Here is a 26575-nt window from a genome sequence, read left to right on the forward strand (position 1 = left end):
CCACTCATTAGAGGTGAAGCCAGGTGCCTGGGGACAGCAGGGGCTGGTCAAAGGATTCTTAGTTTAGTTGCTCAGTCGTGTCCAACTCTTTGCGACCCCACGGACTGTAGCCTACCATGGGATTTTCCAGGCAAGAGTACTGGAGTGGGTTGCCATTCCCTTCTCCAAAGGATCTTCCCGACCCAGGGATCGAACCCAGGTCTTCACATTGTAGGCAGACGCTTTACCCTCTGAGCCACCAGGGAAGTCATGGGCTATAATTTTATATAAATTATATCATTATAACTTTTCTTTCTTAAAAGCTGTGAAAAGGAGATCTTCCAAGATGGAAATATTTATTATCTGTGGGTGGTGAGAATATAAATGTTATTATTATTTTTTTTTTGCCTCATCTGAATCTTCTGAGATTCTCAAAAAAATGAAAAAAGAGTAATAAAAAGAATCCCTGTAATGAAGTCAAGGTCAGGGTTTGGCAGACTATTCCTGTAGAGGTCCAGATAGTAAATCTTTTAGGCCTTGTGGGCCCAGAGGTAAAATTGGAAAGAATACCTAGGTGCTTACATAAACCAAAACATAAGCTACTTAAAAACGTAAGAGGCATTCTTCATTCACAGCTCTTACGAGCTGTGGTTTCCTAACCCCTCGTATAGGTACTTAAGATCACTCTCCACTGACACTTGTACTTAAGAATAATAGTTACAGAGCCATCAGTTATTTCAAAAGATTATGCCACTTAGCATTTTCCACATTTCCTCTCGTCTACCCACAAGTGAGAGACTAAAATCTAAGGGAGGAGATTTTCTTTGTTTTTCTGTTGATCGTGTTTGGGGCCTTTTAATAGCACACTCTGTCTCTGATGGGTGTTACAACTTCTCACTTCCAGATTGCCTCCAAATTGTCGTATGTAAGCGAAAAGTGTTAGTTGTTCCGTGATGTCTGATTCTTTGCGACCCCATGGACTGTAGCCCACCAGGCTCCTCTGTCCATGGGATTCTCCAGGCAAGAATACCGGAGTGGGTTGCCATGCCCTTGTCCAAGGGATCTTCCCCACCCAAGGAATGAACCCAGGTCTCCTGCATTGCAAGCAGATTCATTACCATCTGAGCCACCAAGGCCTAAGGTTACCCAGAGCCCCACCCCCTCCTCTGTGCCAGGCATTTCCCTGGGTCCACGCCTTGGTTTTATTGAATGTTTCATTCTTGAGAAAGCAATTTCACACACTGTGGAAAGGATGTCAGAATATCTCTGACAAAACTGCCTCTGTTGGGATCCTACTGAGCCCCGCCCTACCAAGGAAAGTCCTGGGACCTCTTGTATTATCTTCATGGAACTTCCAAAATCCAACTTACATCTTGTCTAAAAGCAGATTACTGATCATCCCGAGAGACTTTAGAGTTACAGGTCTAAAAAGGATAAGATCGTATAATATTCCTTTTGGCTGCATGTACTCAGAAATCCCAACTTGCCCAGCTCAGAGAATAAGGAAGTTTACGCTCTTGTGAGGTTCAGGCTCTCGGACAAGTCTAACCTGGGGACAGGATCTTGCTGTGATTCTGCCGCCTCCCTCCCCCCGACCTCCCCCAGTGTGGCCCTTGCCTTACTTTGTACCTCTCAGATGGTGGCTATAGTTCTGAGCATTGCATTCAGACGTGGCAACCCCCAGGAGGCAGAAAAGGGGACTTGTAAAAAAAGAAACACCGCCTTTCCCGGGAGGGACCCCCAGCAGACATCCTCCCACAGACTTGGACCCCAGGCCCTTTCCCAGCCCCCCAGGGGGGCCCTGGGAAGAGAACTGCCTTCTTCTTGGCTCTGGGGATGCAGCCCATGACCCGCCACAGCAAAACCAGGATCCTTGTAGCAGAGTGGAAAAGGAGGGGCATGGATATCAGGAGGCAACCAGCACTGTCTCCCACGGCAAGGAAGGAGGAACCGCATTCACGCTTTCTTTCAGAAACAGGACTGAGGAACTTCCCTGGTAGTCCCATGACCAAGACACCTCACTCCCAAGGCAGAGGGCCTGGGTTCGATCCCTGGTCAGGGAACTAGATCCCACAGGCTGCAACTAAAACCTGGTGCAGCCAAATAAAGAAAAACAAATTTTTTTTAAAAACCACCCAGGCCGGAAGAGTGCTGTGTCCCAAGGGTGTGTTAGTGAGCCCGCGCTGGGGGGTCAGACACATCATCTCTGAAGCTCACAATTCCATGAGGGATCTGTTATCATCCCCTCCTTTAAACTGAGGAAACAAACGTTCAGGCCATGAACGTAAAGGAGCTCACGTGGCGTCTAAGACTCAGGATCAGTACTTACTCCACCATCTCTGCCCTCCACCCTCATTTTGTCACATCAGGCCACCTTTTGTAAGGAGCCTGGCAACTCCTCTGTAACCGCAGAAAGTACCGGCGCTCAACTTTTCCTTGGATAATATTGGCAAAGGGGAGGTTTGTCTCCTCCAGGACACCTCCTAAAACGCAGCTTGTGAACTGCCACAAATTTCCATGTAGCCATTCACTGTCTTAACTCTCCATCCATCCATCCTCCAACAGTCATTGAAGAGCAGCAGCCCTGTTATCTTCGTTCCGGGGATGGATGTTTACTTAGACTTGGCTCCTGTCCTCACAGGCCAGCAGGGGCCACCAGGGTGGGAGCAAGAAACCACAGGACAAAAGCAGAGGAAGGTGCCAGGAAGGAGAGGAAGGACAGACTGCTCCGTCCAGGAGGAAGTTTTCTGCCGAGAGAGGAGAGGCAGGGTCCTGAAGGATGAGTGAGAGGTCATCCGGTGCCTGTGGGCAGGAAGAGGGCACTTGAGAGACCGGGAGAGCACAGGCTGAGGCTGGAGCCACAGCACAGCTGGCAGGTACCGGGCTGGCACTGAAGCTCCTCAGTGACCACAGGAGGGCTCAGGTGTGGACGACATGAAACAGGAGCCAGATCCAGCCCCAGGGTGACGGAGAAGCACAGGAAGATTTTACGTGGAGAAGTGGCACAATCAGATTTTGCATTTTAGATAGACAACCTTGCCCTGTCTGTCCTGGATGCATTTTCCCTTCCTTCTTTCCCTGATTTTGTTCCGGGCCCCATATGACAGCCGGAAAACACTCCTTTCCAGATGCCCTTACGCCTAGTGTAGCCACATGTCCGAGTCCTGAAATTCAGCAAGTGGCCCTTCTCTCTTCTTCCTGCCTGGAACTTGGACGTAATGTCTGGAAGCCCTGCAGCCATCTTGCAATCTAGACGACAAAGCCACAAGCTGAAGCTGGAGTAGGACAGAAGGAGCCTGGATTCTTGGTGAAAATTGTTGAGCAACTTCACCCATCCTGACTGCCCTCCTTCTTTCTCAGTATGGGATGGACAGACAGAGGTAAATACAAGCACATGCTTTGCTTGTTTCAGCCGCTGACAGCTGAATGGTATCCTGACACACTTGGGTCAGAATAGAGGGTCGAGCAGGCGGCCGTAAAAGCCACCCTGAGGATGGAGAGCAGAAAGGACTGTGAGCAGGTTCAGGCAGAAAACCCCATGGCGTGCAGGAGATGCACAGCCCACGGCCCTGAAGCGGGTGGCTGTGTGCTGTCTCAGGGAAGCCCACGGGGAGGAGCAGGCCCGGGGTGGAAGAAGTGAGCTTGCAGTGCCTGCAGGGACTTCAGGAACAGAGGTCCTCCGAGCAGCAGGAGAACTGAGTCTGGGCCCAGAAATGATTTGGGTTGTCAGCAGGCAGGGTGGCAGAGGCTACGAGCAGAGCAGAGAAGGGCATGGGCAGAGTCCAGGGAAGGCTGCTATCTAAAGGGCTCATGGAAAAGCACGTGATTTAGGCAAATTCCATGTTGTTTAAGGCATCTCTGCCTGATTGGATTCTTTCCTTTCCTGGTTATTAAAATGGAAACTGACTCTCCCAAGGTCCTCACATCGCGATGGCACAGCATTCCCCTTCTGGGCCCACCTGGTCCGACCTAGAGCCCTCTCAGTTCAGTTCAGTTGCTCAACATGTCTGACTTTTTGCCACCGCATGAGCTGCAGCATGCCAGGCTTCCCTGTCCATCACCAGTTCCTGGAGCTTGCTGAAACTCATGTCCATCGAGTTGTGATGCCATCCAACCATCTCATTCTCTCATTCACCTTCTCCTCCTGCCTTCAATCTTTCCCAGCATCAGGGACTTTTCTAATGAGTCAATTTTTCACATCAGGTGGCCAAAGTGCTAGAACTTGAGCATCAGTCCTTTCAGTGAACATTCAGGACTGTTCTCCTCTAGGATTGACTGGTTTGATCTCCTTGCAGCCCAAGGACCTCTCAAGAGTCTTCTCCAACACCACCGTTCAAAAGCATGAATAATTTGGCGCTCAGCTTTCTTTACAGTCCAACTCTTACATCCGTACATGACTACTGGAAAAAACATAGTTTTGACTTATATCCCAGTAAATTTCATCTCCAGCACTCTGCATAACATCTCCCTCCCGTGGCTTGCTGCCACCTCCGTCTACCTCCCTCAAGTATTTTTGGACAGATTTCCAATTTGATACATGAACATGCCGTCAGTCAAAACAGTCTTTTTAATGAGCCTCTTGTCCTGACAGCTGTGTTTAAGATAGGGCATAGAAACTGGGTAATGGAAATCTAGAAAATTGTCCATTCTGGATTGAAACCTGACTGTGTGCCCCTACGGTTCCAGCTCACACAGAGGCCTGCTGTCTTCTTTTAAAAATAAAGAGGAAATTATGAATAGTGAGAAAGATGTAATTTGTGCAAATGAAAAAAAAACTTCTGATCGGATACTTGGAGGAGATGAGAAGAAGGTATAATTATTGAGCGTGGTCTGAGTACATCACGTGCAGCTTCCTGCTGTGTGACCTTGGGCACGGCTCTGAACCTGGAGTGGTTGATATTAGTCCTACCTTCCCGATGCGGGGAGGCCAAGGCTCAGAGCAGGGCATGCTCATGTTACATTCACACAGCTTGGCAGTGGCAGGCTGAGGTTAAAGCCAGCATCCCCTGAGTCCCTACCCCAAGCTGCCACTGCTCTTCTAGCAACCAAATATGAAAATTAATAAAACATTAATAAAATACAACCCTCCTCCAATGAACTTATGGTTTCCAGGGCAAGGAGAAGGATGGGGGTAAAGGAATAGTTAGGGAGTTTGGAATGGACATGTACACACGGCTATATTTAAAATGGATAGCCACCAAGGACCTACTGTATAGTACAGGGAACTCTGCTCAAAGTTATGTGGCAGCCTGGATTAACATTGTTAATTGCTTATCAGTTCAGTTCAGTTCAGTTCAGTCGCTCAGTCGTATCCGACTCTCTGCGACCCCATGAATCACAGCACGCCAGGCCTCCCTGTCCATCACCAACTCCCGGAGTTCACTCAAACTCATGTCCACAGAGTCGGTGATGCCATCCAGCCATCTCATTCTCCGTCGTCCCCTTCTCCTCCTGCCCCCAACCTTTCCCAGCATCAGAGTCTTTTCCAGTTTATACTCCAATACAAAATAAAAAGTTTTCAAAAAGAATACAGCCCTCCCCTCTGAACAGGTGGAGGCCCCTCTCCAACACCTCCCATGTGGGCGTGATGACTGACCAGCAAATCTCTCTCCAGCCCCTCTTCTTGGAAACTTTTTCAGCAAAACCACTCCCATCCTGATTGGACTGGAAACACACAGCCCTTCCGTGTTCTCTGAGCCATTTCTCCACCACCGAGAATTGTGGCTTCATCCCCCAGCCCTCCCACCATCTTGCAGTTTCAACTGGAGGAGCCTTGGGGAGGGAAGAATGTCATTTTTGTTGATAATTATTTAGGGGAAGTAGAATGTAATTTACATGGCTTTTTTTTTTTTAGGAGATGAACCTGGGGTGGGGGTGGAATCTAAAACAGAAGAAATCTCTTCACCTAATGCCAGCTCATACTCTACAGAGAAAAGAAATCCCTTGGCCTTGGGTGAAGGTTATTTCAATAACTGAGCCATTAAATTTGACCCAAGCTAAACAAAAAGAATCCCAGGAGAAGGCTATGAATCCTCAAGACAAAACAGATGCTTCACGGCACGTGGATCAGACATCTGAGCAAGTGCCTGAAGTGACCAGATGCTGTTTGCATGTTCCATAGCACTCACAAAAGAAAGGGAGGCGTGAACCCAGGTTTCCAGTGGTGACCTGATCCCCTGGCAGTGAAGTCACCTTCATCCAGCCTTCTGGGGCGGCTCACACCTTTCAGAAGATTGGGGTTCAACTCCCGTAGGAGATAATCCCCTCATCCCCATCCCTGGTTGACTCAGAAGCAGGACTACTTGGGAGCTTTTTTTTTTTTAATATAATTTCTAAAAACATTTGCTTTCTTTCTTAAAAAAATCTATTGGAGGATATTTGCTTCACAGTATCTTGCTGTTTTCTGCCACACATCAACATGAATCAGCCACTGATCTACATCTGTCCCCTGCCTCTTGAACCTCCCTCCCATCTCCCACCCCATCCTACTCCTCTAGCTGTCATCACAGAGCCCCGGGTTGAGCTGGCTTGCGAGCATTTTAAACTGAGAGAGTCTCTTGTGCTGATGAGCCTGCAGCCAACATGAACCGATGGGCCCCTCCCTGGAGAGCTGGCCATAAGGACCGGGCAGGTAGATGCCTGCTCCCTGCGGGGTTGCTGCCCCGGCGCCCCCTGAGACTCAAGCCACACCGAGCGTCCCCAAGTACTTAAGCAGTCCCCAGAGGGCTGGAAGTCTCTAAATGTCCCCACGTCCTGATTTAAAGCATAGAACAATCGTCTGACAGCCTAGATTTTACACACTGCAAATACAGTTTTCAGTATTTTATAATGTGGCAGCTCTGAGATAGATCTATATGTCCTGAGGGGAAACAATTAAGAGATAGATTGCTGAGTGAATAAAAGCAAGTTGCGAATCCATAGATAGCATATCTCATTTTTATGAAATGATGTGTATTTGTGTGTTTATTTCAGTAGACGTATATCTGAGATCTGTTTTATTAGTAGAGACATTTAAATTATTAGAATAACACAGAACTCGTAAAATGGGAAGAGAGACTTTGAGAGATTCCCCCCCCCCTTTTTTTAATGCCATGTATTTTTATAGTATTTGATTTCACCTTTAGCAAGCATACATTGCTTTTTGAAGAAAACCTTTTTATTTGGAAATATTTTCAAGCTTACAGAAAAATTGCAAGTTTTACTTGCAAGAAATACCTGTATACCTTTTACCCAGCTTTATCTGGTGTTTTACCCTCAATTGCTTAATTGTTTTATTATTTGCAATAGATATTGCAAGCATATTTTTCTGATCTATTTGAGGGTATATTGCATGCATCATGTGTGTTTTATTTTCCCTTTCTTACACTAAACGTAGGCTCCTGTATATACTTTTTTGCATATGACATTTTTCTTTGCAGTTATTCCATATCAGTTCATGGAGATCTTCCTCAGGGTTTTTTTGGTTTTTTTACAGCGGTGAGTTTACCATAGTTTTTTCAGCTGCCTGCCTCAGGCATGCATTCCTTTTGAAAGCAGAAAAACAAAGATGAATAGTGCAATGGGAAATTTAAATCCACTGAAGGGAGCACACTCAGGGCCTGATAGAAAGTCTGTGTTTTTAAAATGGGTAGAGCCGTGGGAGAAGTCAGGTGGCTGGTGAGCCCTTGAACCTCACAAATTGAGCAGGAGAGGCGGCAGGGGGTCCAACCCAGGCAGATCGGGGTCTCTTCTCTGGAGGTAGAGCCTGAGATGACATGTGAGTGAATGGGAAGTAACAGCAGGTCAGGGCAGGTGACGGAGTCGAGAAGGATACGTGCTCAGCTGAGTCGGACTCGCCTGATCCAGCGGGAGCTCCAGAGCAGCAGTCACACAGGGGGGCTTCCCACCTTGAGGGGAGGGGGTGGGGGCGTCTCCCTCCCCCATATACAATAGTATACTTTGAGAACGTTGAAGAGTGTAAATTACTCCATGTAATGAGGCTTGTTTCTGATGCCTGGCCCGTAGCAGATCTTCAGCAAACGTTAGCTTTTAATATTATGGTTGTTACGGGCTTCCCAGGTGGCGCCAGTGGTAAAGAACACACCTGCCAATGCAGGAGACCTAAGAGACCCACGCTCTGTCCCTGGGTCAGGAAGATCCCCTAGAGAAGGAAATGGCAAGCTAGTCAATCTTAAAGGAAGTCAACCCTGAATGTTCACTGGAAGGACTGATGCTAAAGCTGAAGCTCCAGTACTTTGGTCACCTGATGCAAAGAGATAACTCATTGGAAAATACCTTGATGCTGGGAAAGATTGAGGGTAGGAGGAGCAGGGGCAACAGAGGGTGAGATGGTTGCATAGCATCACTGACCCAATGGACATGAAGTTGAGCAAGTTCTGGGAGATAGTAAGGACAGGGGAGCCTGGCGTGCTGCAGTCCAGGGGGGCGCAAAGCATCAGACACGACTGAGCATCTGAACCACCACCACCACCACCACCACCACGACCAGCCTTCGAGCCCCAGGTCAGGCACAGCCAAAGGCCTGGAAGAAGTTGAGGATGCGCTTAGGCCAAAGCCACCCCCTCCAGGAAGCCTTCTTGCTGGGCCCCAGCACCAGCCATGATCCGTGGCACTTTGTACCTCCAGGGTGGTAGACAGAGCAGCTACTTCTGAGTCAGTCTGATCCAGGTACAAATTCTCGCTGTGTGACCCTGGGCAAGATGCTTAATCTCTCTGTGCCTGATCCCGTCATCTGTTAAAAGGGGACATTATCTTCCTCGAGGGAGTCCTTGTGAAGCTTAACTGACATGATGCACGTGCAGAGTGCTCAGCTCAGAGCAGATGCTCAGTAAATAAAACACGGCTAAACTCTGTTATTTTCACTTTCTGCATTTTATCATGAAAGCACTTTACAGTGCTACCCAGCTGTAGACTTTAAGCTCTTGATTGCTAGGAATGGTTGATCTGGGTGCCCCCCCCAGGCTCCACTAACACCTGGCTTCGAGACGGAGCTCTGCAAATGTTCATTGCCTTGAATCACCTGAAGAAAGAGCACCCTACCTCACCCAGAGAACCAGGAGCAGGCCATTTCCCTTCTCCACGGTCCTAGCAGACTTGGGTCGTGGACACTTGGGCATCTGAAAAGATACCTGCCAGTGAAATTCTGAGAGCTGTTGTACTGGAATCTAGAACTCCCAAATTGGCAACTGAGTATCATAATTTAATATGAAGCATGCCATGCTGGGACTTGCCTGGTTCTTCAGACAATAAAGAATCTGCCCGCAATGTGGGAAACCCAGGTTCAATTCCTGGTTGGGAAGATTCCCTGGAGAAGAAAATGGCAACCCACTCTGGTATTCTTATATCTTTATATCTCCCCTGATGCTATCTCAGCCATCCCAGGCCACTGGCTGCCCACAGGGATCATCATCTTCAGGCCTGCATCTTAGCTGCCTGCTGAGAAATTGCTTACCTGCAAGAGGGATTATTTATACTTGCTTTCTGTATGTTTGGGCTTCCCTTGTGGCTCAGCTGGTAAAAGATCTGTCAGCAATGCGGGAGACCTGGGTTCGATCCCTGGGTTGGGAAGATCCCCTGGAGAAGGGAAAGGCTACCCACTCCAATATTCTGGCCTGGAGAATTCCATGGTGTCACAGAGTCGGACACGACTGAGCGACTTTCACTTCACTTCTGTATGTTCAAACCAACCTTCTTTTATTTCTCTTGCCCTTTTCTTTGTTTATGAGGCCCATGTTTTTCCCTCTTACCACTGAGACAGAATAAATTGAGTGTGACTAATGATTTGTGACACCATTTTCACTGTGACAGCTGGCAACGTAAAGATGCACAGCATTTTCATAAACGTACTCAGGCGGGATAAAAGTAAAAAGTGCCCAAGGAGAATCTGTTTACACTCTCCAAGCCTAAGTAACACCGAAGGCATTAAGGAAGTCAGTTTTTAATACCAAAATTGTTACCAGGGTGCATCCCCGATTTCCTGATTGATTCGAGGCAGGTTTCTGATATTAATGAGACTATTAAATTATATGGAGGTTGCCTCCTAATCCTCTCATTGATTTGAAATGAACTTGAATCAGGGCAGCTTAAAAATAGCCTTTATAGCATCTTTATGACTTGATACCATGGAGAAATAAATACGAAGCTAATGGCACGGAAGGCTTCCTCCTGATGTAGGGGCTGTCTTGGCCAGGAATTCTTCCTCTGGTGGTAATTTAAGAAGATGCTTGTCATCTCCTTACAGCAGTTCATAATTCAAAAACAATCTATACATAATACTCAATTAAGGAACCACAGAGCCATGTCGGCCACAGATGACTGATGAACGGGCCGAATGGAAATTCTGCCCAACTCTAGAAAACACCGCTAAAATCAATCCCCTTGTCAGGGAAACCATGATTTATTAACACATTTCTTAACCTGCATCGAGTTGTGAATCAATGCGTCCCCATCGAAAGCTAATACCAAACCAAGATGGCTCAAACTTCATACAGGTCCTGGTGGCAGAAGTAATTCAGACAAGCCTGCACGTTACCAGGCCAAGCTGGTTTGTCTGTGTCCCTCTCCAGGAGGGGCCTCTCGGGGGAGATGGGGAGCACCCACTTTTTACTGAGTGCTCCATGGACAGAGGAGCCTGGTGGGCTACAGTCCATGGGGTCGCAAAAGGGTCAGCATCTATGCCCTTATCCAAACCTCTCTGTCGCTGATGAGACAGGTGTCATTATTCTCTTACAGGTGAGGAAGTCGAGGTTCACCAAGGTCAGTTAGTGGCCCAAGATCCCCAAGGACAGAACCCAAGTCTGCAGGCTTGGGCTCTGGCATCTGAGTACCTGGGTTCTGATCCTGGCTGCCCTATTTTCTAACCGAGTCCCTTTGCCTTAGTTGCTTAACTTCTCCATGCCTCAGTCTTTTCATCTGTAAAATGGGAATGACTTCTGTGTTCCACCCCCTCCCCGGACAGAGGTCTGTTGGAAGGATTCAGCGAGATGTTGGGTGAAAAGTCCTTCGAGTCCTGCCCTCCTTCCAAGCCTCCCTCCACCCACTCTGCCTCACTGTCTGCCCTTACTTGGGACGGGACCAGGAGACGTGATGGGTGTTCAAAACTCCTGGACTTCCCAGGAGGTGGGAAATAGATCCAGAAACTTCCAGAACCAAATGCCAGACTCCCGGTTCTTGTTCCATCCCAAGAGGAGGCTCCCGCTCTTCCCACCTGAGTCTCATTTCTGGGCCAGCCGGGAATGTCGTAGAGCCTTGAAGTCCACATCAGTACCCAGGAGAGTGGAGAGTCATTCATATGTCCTTACTTTGAGACAGACTTTAACGTCTTGCCTGACATCCCTTTGTAATTTATCAAATGGTCATTGCCTCATTGCCTTTTCAGGATGCAAATACCAAGTCCTTTATTGTAATGGAATGAGATCTCTTTTACCAGAAACGAGAAGGGTCTGAACACAATCGCTCTGCTTGCTGATAGTCTCTTTCAAAATCTTTATTTCTAGTCCCCTTTGGCATCTTTGCTCACCTAAAAATCCTCATTTGGTCACATTTTCTGTGATTTGGGACATTAACAATAAATGCCGAGCACTCAGTGGCCCAGGGTGGAGAATGGATGGGATTCGCTGGTGGTGGAGAAACCCAGCTGTCCACAGCCTGCCGACACCCATTCTGAAAGCTCTGCTGGTCACTTGCACAGTCTCTGTTAATGCTCCTGTCTCTGCAAATGCCAACAAGTACAGCGTGAAATTTAAACATAAGTGAGTTCTTACAGCTAATTATGGCTAATGCGAGCTACTTTCAAAACTGCCAAGCATTCCTTCCAGAATAGTACGGTTTGCAACTATGAATTAGGCATTAAGAGCCAAATTTCGTAAACATAATTTAGCAGACAACAAAATAATAATACTAAGTGCTTTCCGACTGGCCATTAGGAGCTCCCCAAGGTGGGTCTAATTGCACACGCTCCCACTGGGACTTCCGACAGCACAGACCATAAGGCTCGGAAACCCCAGGAGGGCAGCGGAGCAGGCAGGCATTTTCACAGCCCCCCAGCCTGCACGGTCAGGAGCTGTTCACGTGCTCAGTGATACGGTTCCAGCTGCAGCTTTTAGCCACACGGCTCCGTCCCTCCTGTCCTTTCCTGGTCTACGTCGCCTCGATGTTGGCTTGTGATCGCCAGGTCACTGCAAACATTACAGTAATGAGAACATAAAAAGTCATGCCTCCCCCCTTTGCTAACCCCCCCCCCCACTAGCCTGGCTGTGAAATCACCCGTGTGAGTTTAGTGTCTGTCTGTCCACCATTCAGCTGAGGATACAAACACACGCACACACATGCTGTCATACGGACGTCGTCTTTTTCTTTTTTAGTTGGAGAGTAATTGCTTTACAGCCAGGAAATTAAAAGATGCTTACTCCTTGGAAGGAAAGTTATGACCAACCTAGATAGCATATTAAAAAGCAGAGACATTACTTTGCCAACAAAAGTCCGTCTAGTCAAGGCTATGGTTTTTCCCGTGGTCATGTATGGATGTGAGAGTTGGACTGTGAAGAAAGCTGATCGCCCAAGAATTGATGCTTTTGAACTGTGGTGCTGGAGAAGACTCTTGAGAGTCCCCTGGACTGCGAGGAGATCCAACCAGTCCATTCTAAGGGAGATCAATCCTGGGTGTTCATTGGAAGGACTGATGCTAAAGCTGAAACTGCAATACTTTGGCCACCTCATGCAACGAGTTGACTCACTGGAAAAGAGTCTGATGCTAGGAGGGATTGGGGGTGGGAGGAGACGGGGACGACAAAGAATGAGATGGCTGGATGGCATCACCGACTCGATGGACATGAGTTTGAGTGAACTCTGGGAGTTGGTGATAGACAGGGAGGCCTGGTGTGCTGTGATTCATGGGGTCGCAAAGAGTCAGACACGACTGAGCGACTGAACTGAACTGAATTGCTTTACAGCGCTGTGTTGGTTTCTGCCATACAACAATGGGAGTCAGCCGTGTGTGTGTGTACATATACAGAACTCTCTCTCTTGAGCTTCCCTCCCACCCTTCTAGGTCATCACAGAGCACCAGCTTGAGCTCCCTATGTTATATAGAAGCTTCCCACTAGGTACCTGTTATTTTAGAAAAGCAAGACCACACAACTTTTTTTACATCTTGCTGTTCATGCTTAATAATATATTTGGTGCCTTTCAACACTCAGTTCAGTTCAGTTCGGTCACTCAGTCGTGACTGACTCTTTGTGACCCCATGAATCACAGCACACCAGGCCTCCCTGTCCATCACCAACTCCCGGAGTTCACTCAAACTCATGTCCATCGAGTCGGTGATGCCATCCAGCCATCTCATTCTCTGTTGTCCCCTTCTCCTCCAGCCCCCAATCTTTCCCAGCATCAGAGTCTTTTCCAGTGAGTCAACTCTTCTTATGAAGTGGCCAAAGTATTGGAGCTTCAACTTTAGCATCAATCCTTCCAATGAACACCCAGGATCGATATCCTTTAGAATGGACTGGTTGGATCTCCTTGCAGTCCAAGGGACTCTCAAGAGTCTTCTCCAGCACCACAGTTCAAAAGCATCAATTCTTGGGCGATCAGCTTTCTTCACAGTCCAACTCTCACATCCATACATGACCACTGGAAAAACCATAGCCTTGACTAGACAGACCTTTGTTGGCAAAGTAATGTCTCTGTTTTTTAATATGCTATCTAGGTTGGTCATCAGAGAAGGCAATGGCAAGCCACTCCAGTACTCTTGCCTAGAAAATCCCATGGCTGGAGGAGCCTGGTAGGCTGCAGTCCGTGGGGTCGCTATGGGTCAGACACAACTGAGCGACTTCACTTTCCCTTTTCACTTTCACACATTGGAGAAGGAAATGGCAACCCACTCCAGTGTTCTTGCCTGGAGAATCCCAGGGACGGGGGAGCCTGGTGGGCTTCTGTCTATGGGGTCACACAGAGTCAGACACGACTGAAGTGACTTAGCAGCAGCAGGTTGGTCATAACTTTCCTTCCAAGGAGTAAGCGTCTTTTAATTTCATGGCTGCAATCAGCATCCGCAGTGATTTTGGAGCCTTTCAACACTGGTGTATGTAAATCTACCTCTTTTAAAAAAAAAAAAATACATGTACTATAATTTATCCAGTCTCCTGTATATGAATATTATAAATAATGCCTCTGTGCACACTCTGTATTTATGACCACAGACACTACACACCTACACCTATGGGCTCTTCTCTGGTATTTCCAAAGGATATGTTTATGTGAAAATGCTGGCATTGGTCTAGGGGAATGTACAACAAAATGTGAGAACCCAGTTGCACCTATTTACCCTCTGAAATGAGTTGTATCCGTTTGTATTAAGATCCGTTGCACTTTAATAACAGTCAGTGGAAATAGCTGTCTCCCCACGTTTGGCTGTTTTACGTAGGGAAACCTGGGTCACCTTTCTTTCCATCCCTAGCTGCGGGCCCAGGCCGGCAGACAGCCACACCTGTGCCCAGGTGGGTCTCAGTTCCTACTGCAGGAGAGTGGCTGTAGTCTGCAGGGCTCTGTTCACAGTTGCCCAGACCTCTGCTAGTGAGCGGGGCTCAACATTTGGATCATGTTTTCGTCACGCTTTCCAGAATCATTGTCAAATGCAGAATAATTCCTTCACCATGAGGATCCCTCCTGTAGCCACAGCCATACCCAACCCCCTGTACCCCTGTCCCTAACTCCTAGCAACCATATCCGTAATATTGTCACCTTAAGAATGTAATGGAAGTGGCGACTTCCCTGGTGGTCCGGTGGTTAAGACTCTGCCCTTCCAATGCAGGGGGCCTGGGTTCAGCCCCTGGTCAGGGAACTAGACCCTGCATGCTGCAGCTAAAGATTCCATGTGCTGCAACGAAGACCCAGCACAGCCAAAGAAAGAATTAGGTAAATGGAATCATACAGTATGGAACCTTGTGAGTTGGCCTTTTTTTTGGATCAGGGAAATTTCTTTGGTATCCATTGCAGATATTGCATCTCTCCGTAATTGACTCCTTTTCATTGCTGAGTAGTGTTCCATGGTGTGGATGCCTCTTCCTGCGACCATTTCTTAGACTTTCCGTGTTTTTGATGACCTTTGCAGTTTTGAGAAGTACTGGTCAGGTATTTTATAGAACATCTATTGGCAAATAGAAGGGGGAAAAGTGGAAGCAGTGACGGATTTTCTTTTCTTGGGCTCCAAAATCACTGTGGATGGTGACTGCAGCCATGAAGTTAGAAGGTCTACTGGGATCTATCTGACGTTTTTCTCATGCCATAATTATGATCACAGACGTCAATTACTGTTTTAATCCCAATCATATCGTTGTTGTTCAGTCGCTAAGTCATGTCCGAATCTTTGCGACCCTGTCTGCATGCCAGGCTTCCCTGTCCTTCACCGTCTCCCAGAGTCTGCTCAGATTCATGTCCGTTGAGTCGGTGATGCCACCCAACCATCTCATCCTCTGTCGTCCCTCGCTCCCTTCTCCTCCTGCCCTCAGTCTTTCCCAGCATCAGGGTCTTTTCCAGTGAGTCAGCTCTTTGCATCAGATGGCCAAAGTATTGGAGCTTCAGCATCAGTCCTTCCGATGAATATTCAGGGTTGATTTCCTTTAGGATTGACAGGTTTGATCTCCTTGCAGTCCAAGGAACTAAAAAAATTCCGTAAAAGTTACTACAAAATTCAGAGGTCTTGATATATTCACAGAACTGTGCCACCATTGCCACTGTCTTAATTCCTGACCATTTTTACCATTCTGCAAAGAAACTGTGCTTGTTAGCAATCATCCCCATTCCTTCTTTCCCCTCTTCCTCCAGCAACCTCTAGTGAGCTTTCTTTCACTATGGATATGCCCATTCGGGACATTTCTTAACTTAGCATAATGTTTTGAGAAGTGGTAGGCTCTTAGTCTTTATATGTACAAACATGTATCTACTTAAAAGCCCTTAAATTTGAATGATGGTTTAGCTAGGTAAAAAAACTGAGTTCACAGTTACTTGCCCTAAGCATTTTGAAGGTATTACTCCCTGCTCTTTTATGATTGAGATGCCTGCTACCTGTCTAATTGTCATTCCTTTATAATATTTTTGCCATGATGTCTTTTGAAAACTTTTCTTTTTGATGCTCCAAAGTTTTACCATGACATATGTCGGTATGAATTGATTTTTATTTATCCTCCTTAGTACTGTTTTTTTGAAAACCCATCTGTTCCTCCTTTCTTGAAAATTCCCGGCTATTATTTCTTCAAATTGTTCTTACTATTATTGCCTCCTTTCTTCTGTTCCATTTCCTCTTAAGCATTCATTGATACCTCTTAACCCATCCTTTGGGTTCTTTGAATTGCTCATTCATATTGCTTGAGTCTGGGTCTCTGTGTTGTTTTCTGATTCAGCTCCTCAGTTCTTCCTTTTCACTCACCAATGCCCTATCTGATTAGTGTCCAGTCTACAACTTATCCAGCTTATTGAGAGTTTTGTTTTAAAACTTTAACTTTTATGTTCACCGTTTCTAAATTTTCATTACCAGCTATTCTTATTCAATTCATGCCTGTTTTGTTTCATAATATCTTGTTCTTTTTTACGGATATTAGTCCTTTATTGAGAATATTTGAGAACCAAATATTTATTTTAAATATTTTCCAGACTGTTGATATCATTGATTTCGCATGACGTGAATTCATGTCCCTGATTGAAGAGTTTGTTACTTAGCATGATATTTTCATGGTTGGTACAATTTTTTATTTCAGGTTCAATTTGAGTAAGAATTATTTTGAAGTTCTGTTTTCCCCTAACTTTGCTCTTGACTAATTTCTCTCTGTCCAGTGGTTTTGGTTAGTTCCACCCCAAAAGTATCCATATGGGACCAGGCATTATAATAGTGCTTTAAAGTCCTGGTCCCACAGTCATCCTGGGGAAACATGTTCTGGTTCCTTGACCTGAGCCCGTGTCTGTCTTCCCTCCTTAGGTCCATGGGTTGCAGTCAGCCTTCACCCAGTGCTGGGCTGGAGACACCTCCTACCAGCACAGGAAAACCAATGATTAAATGTTAAGGAGCTATATGAGTTGGTTGTTAAAAGCCATTCAGTCAGTTCAGTTCAGTTCAGTCGCTCAGTCGTGTCTGATTCTTTGCGACCCCATGAATCACAGCACGCCAGGCCTCCCTGTCCATCACCAACTCCTGGAGTTCACTCAAACTCATGTCCATCGAGTCGGTGATGCCATCCAGCCATCTCATTCTTTGTCGTCCCCATCTCCTCCCACCCACAATCCCTTCCAGCATCAGAGTCTTTTCCAATGAGTCAACTCGTCGCATGAGGTGGCCAAAGTATTGCAGTTTCAGCTTTAGCATCAGTCCTTCCAATGAACACCCAGGATTGATCTCCTCTAGAATGGACTGGTTGGATCTCCTTGCAGTACAAGGGACTCTCAAGAGTCTTCTCCAGCACCACAGTTCAAAAGCATCAATTCTTGGGCGATCAGCTTTCTTCACAGTCCAACTCTCACATCCATTAATGACCAGGGGAAAAACCATAGCCTTGACTAGACGGACCTTTGTTGGCAAAGTAATGTCTCTGCTTTTTAATATGCTATCTAGGTTGGTCATAACTTTCCTTCCAAGGAGTAAGCGTCTTTTAATTTCCTGGCTGCAATCAGCATCTGCAGTGATTTTGGAGCCCAAAAAAATAAAGTCTGACACTGTTTCCACTGTTTCCCCATCTATTTCCCATGAAGTGATGGGACCAGATGCCATGATCTTCATTTTCTGAATGTTGAGCTTCAAGCCAAACTTTTCACTCTCCTCTTTCACTTTCATCAAGAGGCTTTTTAGTTCCTCTTCACTTTCTGCCATAAGGGTGGTGTCATCTGCATATCTGAGGTTATTGATATTTCTCCCAGCATCTTGATTCCAGCTTGTGCTTCTTCCAGCCCAGCGTTCCTCATGATGTACTCTGCATATAAGTTAAATAAGCAGGGTGACAATATACAACCTTGACGTACTCCTTTTCCTATTTGGAACCAATCTGTTGTTCCATGTCCAGTTCTAACTGTTGCTTCCTGATCTGCATACAGGTTTCTCAAGAGGCAGGACAGGTGGTCTGATATTCCCATGTCTTTCAGAATTTTCCACAGTTTCTTGTGATCCACACAGTCAAAGGCTTTGGCATAGTCAATGAAGCAGAAATAGATGTTTTCTGGAACTCTCTTGCTTTCTCCATGATCCAGCGGATGTTGGCTATTTGATCTCTGGTTCCTCTGCCTTTTCCAAAACCTGCTTGAACATCTGGAAGTTCACGGTTCACATATTGCTGAAGCCTGGCTTGGAGAATTTTGAGCATGACTTTACTAGCGTGTGAGATGAGTGCAATTGTGCGGTAGTTTGAGCATTCTTTGGCATTGCCTTTCTTTGGGATTGGGATGAAGACTTACCTTTTCCAGTCCTGTGGCCACTGCTGAGTTTTCCAAATTTGCTGGCATATTGAGTGCAACACGTTCATAGCATCATCTTTCAGGATTTGAAATAGCTCAATTGGAATTCCATCACCTCCACTAGCTTTGTTCGTAGTGATGCTCTCTAAGGCCCACTTGACTTCACATTCCAAGATGTCTGGCTCCAGGTGAGTGATCACACCATCGTGATTATCTTCATCGTGAAGATCTTTTTTGTACAGTTCTTCTGTGTATTCTTGCCACCTCTTCTTAATATCTTCTGTTAGGTCCATACCATTTCTGTCCTTTATCAAGCCCATCTTTGCATGAAATGTTCCCTTGCTATCTTTAACTTTCTTGAAAAGATCTCTTGTTTTTCCTATTCTGTTGTTTTCCTCTGTTTCTTTGCATTGATCACTGAGGAAGGCTTTCTTATCTCTCCTTGCTATTCTTTGGAACTCTGCATTCAGATGCTATATCTTTCCTTTTCTCCTTTGCTTTCCGCTTCTCTTCTTTTCACAGCTATTTGTAAGGCCTCCTCAGACAGCCATTTTGCTTTTTTGCATTTCTTTTCCATGGGGATGGTCTTGGTCCCTGTCTCCTGTACAATGTCACGAACCTCCGTCCAGAGTTCATCAGGCACTCTATCTATCAGATCTAGTCCCTTAAATCTATTTCTTACTTTCACTGTATAATCATAAGGGAATTGATTTAGGTCATATCTGAAAGGTCTAGTGGTTTTCCCTACTTTCTTCAATTTAAGTCTGAATTTGGCAATAAGGAGTTACAATTTAATTATATGAACTCATCATTAAATAAATTATATTAAGAAGCAAAGGTAATACTCAACATACTCAATACTTACCAGTTTCTTTTGTATGTGTGATGGTGGGGGGGAGACAAATAATTTTTTTTCCTTTTATTTGCCTATTTTTTCTTCTATCTAAAATTATGAAAGTGTGATAACATATTTACAAGAGACATGGAAAATACAGAACAAAGTTACACATAGTTCCGCTATATATTTTGTTTTTGGTTCAGTCGCTAAATCATGTCTGACTGTTTACAATTTAAGCCTCTTTTTTGTTTTTTTTGGAGCACTTATTAACCACACCAGCCCAGCATTGCCCTGGCTCAGGGCAGCAGAGGTTTTCCTTCAGTCTTCTTCCATAAATGGAGGTATTGAGGCTTCCCTGTTTCCGCCAGGAGCCAACCTTTATTTCCTTATCTCAGAGAAAGTGCTTTCAGTCTCGATTATAAGAGCTCAGCTCCCAGTCACTACTCTGTCTTTCTGCTTTTTTTTCTGGTCACTAGAACTATTTATTTTGGTTTTGAAGGCGACCTCTGTCCTTTGGTGTCTTTTTTTCTATTTTATCCATCATGGCTCTTAGTTTGAAGAGGAAGTGGTACGTTAAATGTTGACCTTGCTGTGCTGCCTTGATTAGAATTCCATAAATGTTATTTTTCATGGACATGTACCTTCTGCCTCCTGTGGCTGTTTATGTAGGCCTCAGAATGTTTCCTTCATCTCTCTCAAAGTCATTCACCTTATCACCCTCTCTTTCCTTGCTCCTTGGGGCTTCCCAGGTGGCTCAGTGGTAAAGAACCCGCCTGCCAATGCAGGAGACACAAAAGACACAGGTTCAATCCCTGAGTTGGGAAGATCCCCTGGAGTAGGAAATGGCAACCCACTCCAGTATCCTTTCTGGAAAATTGCATGGACAGAGGGGCCTGGCGGGCTACAGTCCATGGGGTCATAAAAAGTCGGACATGGCTGAGCACACATACACACTACATATTCCTTGTTCCCTAGTACTTCCCTGTGGGAGTCATGACACACAGGTGAATAACGTATTGTGTACTGAGTTATCCTTGGAAAGAGTCTAGATGTCACATGTGCCACCTTCATATTTATTATATAATGCTGAATAATACCATGTATTAATAATTAATAATGTGCTGCTCTTCACAGAAGAAACCCTTGGAGCCCCCGGGTTACCTCAGTGGAAATCCTTGGCCCCCTAACGTTCTCTCCCTCCCCTGCAGGTATCAAGGCTGTGTTCTCAGGCCACTACCACAGGAATGCTGGGGGCACCTACCGGAACCTCGACATGGTGGTGTCATCCGCCATCGGGTGCCAGCTGGGCAAAGATACCCACGGGCTCCGAGTCGTGGTGGTCACCGCTGAGAAAATCGTCCACCGATACTACAGCCTAGATGAGCTGACTGAAAAGGGAATCGAAGACGATCTGATGGATCTGTTGAAGGAAAACTAATCGCTGATTATGATTGATTTACTTTTCACTTCTACTGGGTTTTTTTTTTTTCATTTTGTTAGAAACAGTAGCTGCATACAATCCCCCTTATTGAAATAAAAAAAAAAGTATTCCAGGCAGATTTGTGAATTTATGTCCTTCTGCTTAAATGAGAGCTGGGTCCTGCCCTAAATGATACTCAAATGGAACTGCCCTCCCTTTACAGAAGAGAGGAGGGAGGAGCCTGGAAATGAAAGAATAAATGATGTTATTAAATATCCCTGCATGGGTGATTAAATATGTTCTCCTAATGATGTGTTTCTCACCTCTGCTCTTCATTAGATGGTTTTCTGGAAGCCTTTGATAAATGTCTACCTATCAACTTCAGTCGCACCTTGACATCCAAGTGTGATCTCTGATGATCCTTTGAACAAACTGCATCTGATTATAATAAACTGTGGTCAGGACTCCCAAAATGTTAAGCAAAATGTTAAGCAATATTAAGGTCATCTCCTTTCCTTCCTAAAAAAACAAATCACAGTGTCCCGTTACTAGAGGCGCAGACTCATCTTAATAAAAAGCTGAGTAGCTGACACTTGGTGTTAAAGTCTGGGACAAGTGATCAAGTTGATACAGGTCAAATGTTAAGTTTACCTTCTTGGCAGCTAGAAGAGTCACCTTTGCACCTTGTGCTCAGTCGCTTAGCCGTATCTGACTCTTTGTGACCCCATGGACCATAGCCTCCAAGCTCCCCTGTCCATGGAATTGTCCAGGCGAGAACCACCTGGGAAGCCATAAATTGTCCGCATTTGAAAACCTCATCCCAGAGACTAGAACCGAGCCCTTGAAGGTCCATCTCTGCAGTCAAGGGCGGCACACCTGATTGCCTGTCATTCGTTGCTGCAACTCCCCCCGCATGTGGATGTTGTCCCGTGATGGGAATCATCCTCCGTTTATGAGACCCTTAGCTCTGCTTTCACAGAAAACATGACAGCTGATGCAGAGTTCTCCAGAAACCAAGCGTAAATTACTCCGAGGCAAAAACAGTGTTTTCAGCCACGTTATCTAAATTGGCACCAAATTTGATTAAATGCGCTCGCTGGTGCCTTGATCAAGGAGCATGGATGGGTTAAAATCAACATTGTCTTTGTTTGATCTACCTCACTGCTGCTTCTCCGCTGCTCCTGACCACGGCATTAGTCCATCCACATCTTCTTTTTCAGCAGATGTCCTGGTGGACCAGGAACCTGGGTACTCACCATCCTGCCTATTTTCCTGTGAAGGAAAACTTCACAGTGTTACGCAGTAGTATTCAGTCATCCTAAAAAAAAAAAAAAAACCCAACTGGTTACAAATGAACTGCAAAGTCCATTAAATTAAATGACTTTCTTGTTGAAAAGTTTTAGTCAATGTAGCAAAACCATGAGAAATTAAAGAGAAAGATAATTGGATATGTAAATTCATAAGGAACAAAAGACAAGAAGTTAATTATACTCCAGATCGGTGACACACCATAGCTCATTGTTATGTGGCAAGAAAATTAAAAATTTTCAAAATTAGTATGCTCCTATTTAAGAGTTCTGCTGCATTCTTGCCTTGTGTTCATCTTTCTTTACAACAGCTGTGGCTAGAAGAAATCAAGAAGAGGAATTCAGGAAGAGGTGTAACCAGTAAGCCTTGATTTCTGAGGCCTGGGATGTCATAACTTGTGAACTGGAATCGTCAATGCAGATTCAGGGTACCTGGGGGCAATTGGGGAGAGTTCATCACTAAGGGCTAATGGAGATGCCTTGTCATGTCACCTGTAAGAAATACTCTAGACTGTGGTACTTGGGTTTGGGAAAGGGTATGGAAATAATTCAAAGTAATGGAAATGAAACTTCTAGATCTCCTTTTCCAGAAACCTAATAAGGAAGGTAACTGACACAATACACAGCAAGAATATACTAAGAAGAGGGAATCCTGTGAAATCCTCTCCATTTTTTTTTTTTTTACTTTTTGTTGTTGTTGTTTTGTTTTTTTAAATTTTAATTGGAGGCTAATTACTTTACAATATTGTGGTGGTTTTTGTCATACATTCACATGAATCAGCCATGGGTGAACATGTGTTCCCCATCCTGACCCTTCCTCCCACCTCCCTCCCCATCCCATCCCTCAGGGTCATCCCAGTGCACTAGCCCTGAGCACCCTTCCTCATGCATCAAACCTGGAATGGTGATCTGTTTCACATATGGTAATATACATGTTTCAATGCTATTCGCTCAAATCATCCCACCCTCACCTTCTCCCACAGAGTCCAACAGTCTGTTCTTTACATCTGTGTCTCTTTTGCTGTCTCACATATAGGGTCATCGTTACCATATTTCTAAATTCCATATATATGCATTAGTATAGTATATTGGTGTTTTTCTTTCTGACTTACTTCACTCTGTATAATCAGATCAGATCAGATCAGATCAGTCGCTCAGTCGTGTCCGACTCTCCGCGACCCCATGAATCACAGCACGCCAGGCCTCCCTGTCCATCACCAACTCCCGGAGTACACTCAAACCCATGTCCACAGAGTCGGTGATGCCATCCAGCCATCTCATTCTCCGTCTTCCCCTTCTCCTCCTGCATAGGCTCCAGTTTTATCAACCTTATTAGAAGTGACTCAAATGTGTTCTTTTTAATAGCTGAGTAATATTCCATTGTGTATATGTACCACAGCGTTCTTATCCATTCATCTGCTGATGGACATCTAGGTTGTTTCCATGTCCTGGCTATTGTAAACAGTGCTGCAGTGAACATTGGGGTACACGTGTCTCTTTCAATTCTGGTTTCCTCAGTGTGTATGCCAAACAGCATTATTTTCCAGTGGTGTTAGGTTAGTTAGGAAAGTATTATCAGTCTGATAGTTGATAATTACCAGTGTGTTCACTTATGATTCCTTTTCCTTTTAAAAAGAGGTATTTTTTTTAAAGTGCCTTATGCCATGATAAATAATAAAACACACCATGATCATAAATGCCATGGTTTTGATTGTTGATCATGTGCTAAATACTGTTTTAAATCCTTTGGCTCAGAGTAGTGGGACCACTTGGCCAAGGTCACAGTGGGCAAGTCAGGATTGAAGTGTAAGCAATCCAGCTGCTGAGCCTATGTTCCCCAACACTATCCTGTTTCCCGGAAGACATTTTTCACAAGTGAGAGGTTTGTACCTGCATTTGGCATTAGTTAATATTCGGCACTCAGTGTCAGAGGCCCTGGGACTTCATCCCAAGGTTTGAAAGCCTGAGCAGGACCCAGAAGCCCCTTCTCTGACACCAGGTTCAGGGTGGCGAAAGCCTGTCCAAGGAACAGGTTGCTCCAGGCAGAGAATTTTCAGTGGAGGAAACTGAAAAGCTGAACTGAACCATAATGGGCCATAGAACATAGCTCTGGCCACAGCAGCAGGTGCTTCAGCAGGTGAGGCTTCCTTCCTTGTTCAGGTTCCCACCACAGGGGGGAGGAAAACCAGCTACTCTCTCAAGGTTCCCCCTTCAGTTAATGATTTTAATTGGAAAAGAAATAAGGGATCTAAAGGAAGAAGGATATTTACAGTGATATGGCAACCCACTCCAGTGTTCTTGCCTGGAGAATCCCAGGGACGGGGGAGCCTGGTGGGCTTCCGTCTATGGGGTCACACAGAGTCGGACACGACTGAAGTGACTTAGCAGCAGCAGCAGCAGAATCGGGTTGTCAAGACTCAGCAGTGGGTTGGTGGACCCCAGGTGGAGAGATGATCATCTTAACCATATTTGCTTTTTACGATAAATAAGTTCATCTCAAGTCTTCAGTCATGTGTCCCCTCAGGTTGGAGGGCAGAGTGGGGACGGGGGGATGTGGCAAATTTCCTGGAGCATTTCATGTCTTGATTTTCAGTATTCCAAGATAGTCCCTAATAGACTCAAGTTTTAAGCCTGAATAACTTGTTGTGATTCAGTTGCTAAGTAGTGTCTGACTCTTTTAAAGACCCCATGACTGCGGCGTGCTAGACTCCCCTGTCCTTCACTGTCTCCCAGAGTTTAGTCAAATTCATGTCAATTGAGTTGAATAACTAGGACTGGGAAAAGAATCTAAAAAAGAGTGGACATATGTATACATGTAACTGATTCACTTTACTATATGGCAGAAACTAATACAACATTGTAAATCAACTATACTCCAATAAAAATGTGTTAGAAGGATACGCGGTGAAGGACAGGGAAGCCTGGCATGCTGTAGTCCACGGGGTCGCAAAGAGTCGGACACGACTGATGGACTGAACGACAGCAATGTTCACAGCACTATAAAAAACAAACAGAACTAGGACCATTTATCTTGTGGGCATGCTCAGTCACTCAGTTGTCTGACTCTTTGTGACCCCATGGACTGCAGTCCACCGGGCTCCTCTGTCCATGGGATTTTCCAGGCAAGAATACTGGAGTGGATTGCCATTTCCTCATCCAGGGAACCTTCCTGACCCAGGAATCAAACCCATGTCTCTGGCATATCCTGCATTGGCAGGCAGATTCTTTACCCCTGAGCCACCTGGGAAGTCCCCATTTACCTTATGTACCTGCAAAAGATACTGAGTTATAAATCTATATATACATAATACAATTTAATATTACAGTCTGTTCTCTAATATGAAATCTTTTGAGAAAAGGTAGCAAAAACATCATTTGCATTTACTTGAACCCTTAGTACTTATTCCCCAAGTAGTGTCGAAAACAGCCTTTTGCAGTTGGGAAATTAAGTGGCAATACTGTATTGTGCTAAGGGGAAAAAAGAAGATTTAGGAATAAATTGTCAAGGCAAGTTCTATTAAAAGCTCTCTGTAATAGACGCCAGGGATTTCTTGTTCAGATAACCTTAGCGGTTTTGGTTGCACATGCAAGAGATAGTACTTGACAGGTAATATTGATTTTTTTTATAACTTCATAAAATACTGTCTTAATGCCATTGGAGAGCTCTTTAGGTATATTTATATACACACAAAATGAAGGATTTTTTTCTTGGATTAATAAATTACCTCTAGCATCTTTCTAGAAAACATTTTAGTGACTAAATTCTCTTTTTCCGTCGATGGATTTTCATTAGTGACTAGACACATACACACACAAAAATATATACTCAGATTGGCTTTTTTCTTTAGATAAAACCCAAAGGAACTATAGAAGTTAAAAAAAAAAAAAACCTCTGTAAATAAATTTCACTAAATGTGAATATTCAAAACTTACCTTTTATTATTCTGTTCTGATATTTGTCTTTAAAAAGTAATTTTCTTCATTAAAGGAACTTTGCGTCTCATTTAGAACGAAGTTCAGACTCCTTCCTGTGACTTCCCAGGCCCCGCCCACTCTGCCCCCGCCCCACCTCTCGGCTCCGCCCCCTCGCTCTTGCTGACAGCCCCACTGCCCTGTGCACTTGCTATCTCCTCTGATGGGAACTGGCTTCCTGTCCTTTGGGGCTTCAGCTCAGAAGTCCTCAGAATGTCCTTTCCCCGCCTGTCTGTCGTTATGCTCCTTATCCGCCACAGGCATCGCCTCCCCTGCTCATTTGTTTTCTTCATAGCATATCACTAAGAACTTTGCTTGTTTTCCCATGATCTTTATGTGTACCACCCACCCCCACCCAGAATGCAAGGAAGGACCTTGTCTGTCTCATTGGCCACTTTTCCCAGTGCTTAGAACCCTGCCTGGCTGGGACAGAGCGGCTGCTCTATAAGGACTTAGCAATGCATGTGGAATAAGATGTATAGCAATACTGATGGTGACATCAATATTGTAATGTATTCATGTAATACAGTAACACTCAGTACAGAGAAGGAAGGAAGGAAAAGAGGCCATATTCCCAAGCCTTGTGGTAGTTCTTTGGGGATTGTCCTTGAAGTTAGGTATAGTCAACAG

General features: G+C 45.2%; 1 protein-coding gene across 3 annotated transcripts in view; it reads left to right on the forward strand.

Moving 5' to 3' along the window:
* The window catches only part of CPPED1 (calcineurin like phosphoesterase domain containing 1), a 147635-nt gene extending 126692 nt beyond the window's left edge, over positions 1-20943 (forward strand). For all 3 annotated transcript variants that reach the window (XM_088832976.1, XM_088832975.1, XM_055409517.2), the window contains exon 4: positions 20455-20943. In XM_088832976.1, the coding sequence (XP_088689102.1) occupies positions 20455-20625 (171 nt within the window). In that variant the 3' untranslated portion in view covers positions 20626-20943. The remainder of the gene's footprint in view (positions 1-20454) is intronic.
* Positions 20944-26575: the final 5632 nt, after the last annotated feature.

Source organism: Moschus berezovskii, chromosome 27 (genome assembly GCF_049115385.1).
Source record: "Moschus berezovskii isolate FMDL1 chromosome 27, NW_MosBer_1.0, whole genome shotgun sequence".
Taxonomy (NCBI): Eukaryota; Metazoa; Chordata; class Mammalia; order Artiodactyla; family Moschidae; genus Moschus; species Moschus berezovskii.